Raw genomic sequence first — 5,815 nt, 5'->3', positions numbered from 1 at the left:
GTAAATCTCAAATTATCAGTATTGAATATTTCAGGAGCAGAGCTTCATGGATATTTTTGAAATCCACCCATATTCATTGTCTGCTTTCTCAAAAATTAATAATCAAATGGAGGAGTTGGAGAAAAGCAAAAAAAGGATCTTTTTGGGGTACCTGCCTCTAGAAATGAAAACCTAAACACGTTTGCTCGTGGAGGAGAAGAGAAATGATTGAGCAGTTAGGAAAAATCCCTCATGAACTCTTTAAAAATACATAGTGTAATGAAACGTATTTTATTTTTGCATTTTATCATGACTGGTTTCTGGGGTAGATGTGGGGAGGAGTTTTGTTGGGCGGATGGTAAGTGATGGGAGTAACGGGTGTAAGCGTTCCCTTTGATTTAGAGATGCTCAAAGTCTTTACTAGATTTATTTTCCTTTTCTTAAGCTACTATTTGAAAATTTGCTGAAGGTGTTTGTATATATATGAAAGATCATACATTTTCATAATAATTCATCATACATTTCATAATAATAATAATAATACATTCCTTTAGGCTATCTGAAGTTCCAGAGCCTCAAAGGCATTAATGAGAGTTCCTGAAGGTGGATCCCAAGGCTGACGTTTAAAATACAAATGTCCTTTGGGTATCCAGGCCTGACTACAGGCTACATCCAAAGACTGCTGAAGTTTGTCACTTTAGTTACCATTACAGCACTGCCAGTTAGTACTTTGGGATACAGTTAACAAATATAGCCTTATTTTGATCCTTTAAAAAGTTGTAACGATTACTTCAGAGTTAATCTCAATATAAATAGTGAAAAACACACTGAGTTAAGTAAGTTACAAGCATTTTTAACTTGCTTTCATCACAGTCTCTTTTGTGACTGTAAAATCCCCAAATCGTTACGTTAAGAAATTCATATCTTTTTTGTGAACTGGGAAAACTGCCTTTCTTTAAAGCAGCAGTCCTTAATTGATATTAAAATTGCAGACTAAATTAAGTAATAATGCTATCAGCAGACTGTTTTAAAAGGCAATTAGATAATTCTCTGGTGGCTTATTTATCCCAAGGAAAGAAATGTGATGTCATCAATTTTATTATCTATTTATTTGTCAGTCTGGTTTATTGGGGAATAATAACATGTATTACGGGTATTATAACCGTCTGAGAGAATGCATTCCTAATGTAATTAATAATAAAATCTCTGTTGATGTGCTTGGATCCTGAACACTTATTCATAATCTCTGCTGTGTAAATAACTGAGTATTGCAGTTTTGCTAACAGAACTTCTAATGTTTGAAAAGAAGAGCAACTAGCCAAGAAAAAGCTTTAAAAATTGGTGGAAAATATGTTAATATCTCAGGAGAAAAAATCAAACATCTCCTGCACCAAGTGAATATCAGTTTAAAAAAGATGCATGTTCTTTTCTATTGCTATAACTTACCTCTTTGGTGTACTACTTAAAAACTTCATCTTGAGAGGTTTGGCATTGCAAGGGAGATGGAAGATAATATAGGAAGAGATGGAAATGTTTTCATGCATTTTGGGGGTCCTGCATGAAAAAGGTACTAATGGCAAGATGTAAAGAGAACAATGGGGTAATTTGGGTTAGACAAATGGAAAGAGGATAAAATTAATAGAAGAGTGTGTTTATGTACACACGCTTAATTCTTACATGTGAGAGGAAAATGGTTATGTTATGTCTGCAAGTTTATTGCTTTATATTTTTCAGGCTAGAAGTGTGTCAGCATAATTGGCAAACATTAGCTAATGGAACAGATCGGAGGAATAGAAACTTAATTTTATAGTACATGAACCTTTAAAATGGAGGCATCTGGCTTCTGCTTTCCTGAAATACAGGAAAGGCGAACGGTTGGGTTTTGTCTGCATTTTTTGTTTTTTAATACATTGTGGCTGATCTTAAATATTTTAGTTCCAGAAGGCAGAATCTGATCTGGATTATATTCAACACAGACTGGAGTTTGAAATAATGAAAAGTCTTCCTGATAATCCAGCAGCAGAGGTAGTATTTTCAGATGAAATTAATAGATTTTATTGCATTTTGCATAAAGTTGGTAATAAATGGGTAATTTTCTTTAATCCTAAAATATACATGGCTGTTATTTTATCTAGTTGTTAGTTGGTTGATCATTATTAAAAAATTTCTTGCATCATACATCAAGATAACTGGCCTAATATGAATTCAGTGCAGAAAACTTCCTTGATGTCTTGGTATAGTGAAATTCTCTCATGGTTTGCTTTGAGAAATGAGTAGTCGTGTTAACACCTAAATTTAAGAGAGAGATTCCAATCTGAGCTAAAACACACCCTTGCTCCGAGATCAAAGATAAACTTGCTAATAAGCAATGACTAAATTCAGATTTGGGGAGGAAAGAGGAAAACAAAAAATGGCAGCATGTAAAGGGTTCTATAAATAGGTCCTTGTCTCTGTGTATATTGTGACATACAGTGGAAAAATAATCTTTTTAGTTAGAAGTCCCTAATTTATTCCAATGCAGAAAAGCCATTAAAATTCACCAACACAAGAAATTCATCCTCCTGTATTTGTTGTGGAACCACGGAGTTGTGCTGTTTTATTAGCACTATCATTTTTGCTTATGAAAAATTAAACGTATAGATGAAACAGATGCTCACAGCTACGCTTTTCATTGTAAAGGGTCGTTTCATGTTATATTTTAGTGGCTCTAATGCCGACACTTTTAATTGGTATGTGGCCACATTAATTTTCTCTTCTTAAATAGTTTAAATGTACTTTTAATTTCTACATAGGAAAATCCATTTGCTCTCTTGGAAGAACTCTCAGTGCTGAAATCTCGTTATAAAACATTATGTATGCAGCTGGAAAAAATTTTCGTAGAGCAGAGAGAATCCATGAAGGGCATCCGTGCTGCTCTAGAGAACACAATGAAGATGGTTCAGGCATTACAGCAACATGCTGATCTTGAGGTAGTATTTTCATTTCAATCACTTGGGTCACACGCCTGTAAATGAACACGTATTTGTGTAACCTTGACGTAGATGTGAGTAGCTCCACTGGAAACTCTTACATGTGCAGACTCTTAGGAGACTCTTAGAAGATAAGATGACCGTTTACCTGAAGAAATGTTTGCAAGATTAGAGCTCTTTTTGTAAATCACAAGCCTGATTCATCACTCAACAGTTAAGCTAGTGGTATTCAGTTTTGGAGTTGAAGTAATACCATAATAGTGTGGATAGTGTGACATACATTTGAATAGTTTCATAGAAATTGATGCCTCTGTGCGCAGCTGTGTCACAGTTCTATATTGACTTTTTTTAAAAGTAGCTACCTTAAAGGAATTAGAAAGTGAAACCAAACTTAAAAGGCAAAAAAGCTTTTAAATGGCAAATGTATTTTCACCGTCCAAAGTAAGTTAAAACCAACGCATTGTTACCTATGTGCTGGAATTGCTGATAGTGCAAAGAAGTTTTTCTCAGTATGATAATGCCTATCGAAAAAACCCAACAACACATTTTTTTAAGTGGTCTTCAGACACTGCTTCATTACAGTTTTGAAGAAGTTGTGAAAGCATTAATTCTGTCCCTTTACAAATACGGTGATTTAGATCGAAAAAGCTAATTGATAGTCTAGTGGCAAAGACAGAACTGGTGTGACTAAAACATATTCCCACATCTCAGCTCTCACTTTAGTGTTCTAATGACGGTGCTCCGAGATTGTGTTTAATCTCTCAACAGCTCTAGACAAGTTACTGGCAAGTCTTTATAGATAAAATGTACTGTATAATGATTTAAAAGACAGTAGTTATATGTCACAGAAAGGAAAAAATATTTTCTCTCCCTGTGTTCCAAGGATATGCTGCCAAGAATAATTTCATATTTGGATTTTGTTAAAGCGGAAGACTCTTGTCTCTTGAGTTACATTTAGACTTTTTAGATAAAGATTTTCTTGTACTTTGTATATTTCCTAAACCAAAGATGGATTAAACTGTTATGGAGAAACGTAAGTCTTTAAGTGGAGTACTTCTTTTATTGAATAATTTACCTTCTTTCCATTGAATCATTTATAGTATTGATGTTGAAGGAATATTATGGTTGGATTTTTCTGAAATACTTAGCTTGTAAATTTGCCTTCATTTGAAGGAAAGTAGGAGTCTACTATTAGTTTCCATGAGAAAAGGGCTAAACAAACATTGAGTTCTTCTGTAAATACCATCACCCTAGGAACTGAAAGCATCAGAGTTCTCTGTTTGCATTTTTTCTAGCGCTTACCTCTGTCAGAAGAACAGACTGCAGCACAGCAGTTAACCTGCCAAACTGTTAAAGAAATGGAATTGCTAGTGGAACAGGTAATTAGGCCACAGAGTGTCAGTATTCCAGAAACCATTAATCCTGAGTAGCTCAGCTGAAGTCAGAAGGGCTGTTTTTGTGACTTAGTACCTCTCAAATGAATGGAATTTTTCAGAAATGGGACTAAAGTTTCTAACAAACCTTTTCATTTTTATTGTCTGCTGATTAAGCTTATGATTTGTTCCAATTCAATTGTCCACGAAGGAAAAATTTGCTTTGACGGAAGACTTTGTTCCCATGATTTTTTAATTGGGATATGTTTATGTTTATTTTCAGAGATGCGGTTGGTTGCTCTTGTCGATCCTGTTCTGTTAACACATTACATAAGAAGCCTTTGGGTGGGAGTGAAGAATGTAATTGATTCAAACCACTGTGTATCAAAATGGAGAGAAATTTAATTTCCTGTAAAATATTAAATACATTTTGAAGTATGACTAACAATAAGTATATTCTAACTGTAATGCAGTAGAACATAGATGTAAACTAATACTTGTTTAAAAAGTCAGATATTCTCCCATAGCTACTCAAAGCACAAACTTTTACAATAATAGTCTGCAAAGATTTGGTCTGGGTCTCATATTAAAAGCAAAATATTAAAGAAGGATAATAGAGTGTGTAATTATCTTATTGACCTTATCTTTTTCTACATGTCTTCTCACTGCCCACTACTCTTCTGTCAAAGGATGCCTCGCTTTCTGTCCCTTTATTGCCACGGTTGGTTTGCATGAAAGCCGTCCAGTGTCTTGCAGCTTCATTCACTCTTTGTTTGCAAATATCTTCTCCTGCCTTGATCAATGCTCTCGATTTCTGTCTTTCCACTATTTAATTCTGAAGCACTTAAGATACAACTGGCATAAACCAGGCCCAATGCAAAATGCAGCTAGATCCTACAGCTACTGAGGCCAGTTTAATTGGTATCAGTCCCTAAGTTGTCACTGAGTTTTGAAGATGTTCTCTGAAAGGCAGAAAGAATGGAAAGATGTCACAAAGGCCCTGGGATTTTTTTGTCAGTGCTGTATTTCCGGCTGAGGAGAGTTAGATGTAGCTACCTTCAGCTGGTCAGAACTGTCAGCCTCTGAAGGTTGCTTGAGAATAGGAAAACCATCTTTTTCCTTTGCTGCATGTGCAGTGCTTTCAGCTCAATCCATGCCGGAATGCAAAGGAGAAAGCTGAAGAGGCTCATCAGACTTGTATATAAACCTTTCTGTATCCGTTTTAAATTTATTTTTATTAGAAACCAGGGTTTGTTTAATGCCTAAGATTTTGCTGTTGACTTCAGTGGCTGCAGGATCCAATGGTAAAATGTAATTCCTCATGCAGAAATGAAATTGTAAAAAATAATTTCTAAACAAAATTCCAACAAATTCTGACATTCTGCCTTGTTTATTTTTAGCCATTTTGTTCAGGATCTACAGTCCCTGGCTCAGCTGAAGGTAAGTGCTGAAAGAATAATCCTCCTGCTGTTTTCTTTTTTTTTTTCCCCCCCT

General features: G+C 35.0%; 1 protein-coding gene across 1 annotated transcript in view; it reads left to right on the top strand.

The window, feature by feature from the left end:
- Positions 1-1,658: 1,658 nt before the first annotated feature.
- SKA2 (spindle and kinetochore associated complex subunit 2) overlaps positions 1,659-5,815 on the top strand; it is a 7,973-nt gene continuing 3,816 nt past the window's right edge. Inside the window, exons 1-4 of the mRNA XM_009278205.2 lie at positions 1,659-2,004; positions 2,772-2,948; positions 4,244-4,327; positions 5,722-5,761. Of these exons, the coding sequence (XP_009276480.1) occupies positions 1,972-2,004; positions 2,772-2,948; positions 4,244-4,327; positions 5,722-5,761 (334 nt within the window). The 5' untranslated portion in view covers positions 1,659-1,971. The remainder of the gene's footprint in view (positions 2,005-2,771; positions 2,949-4,243; positions 4,328-5,721; positions 5,762-5,815) is intronic.

This window comes from Aptenodytes forsteri, unplaced genomic scaffold (assembly GCF_000699145.1).
Source record: "Aptenodytes forsteri isolate BGI_AS27 unplaced genomic scaffold, ASM69914v1 Scaffold66, whole genome shotgun sequence".
Classification (NCBI taxonomy): Eukaryota; Metazoa; Chordata; class Aves; order Sphenisciformes; family Spheniscidae; genus Aptenodytes; species Aptenodytes forsteri.
The sequence above is the reverse complement of the archived record's forward strand: the minus strand, read 5'-3'. Positions and strand labels throughout refer to the sequence as shown.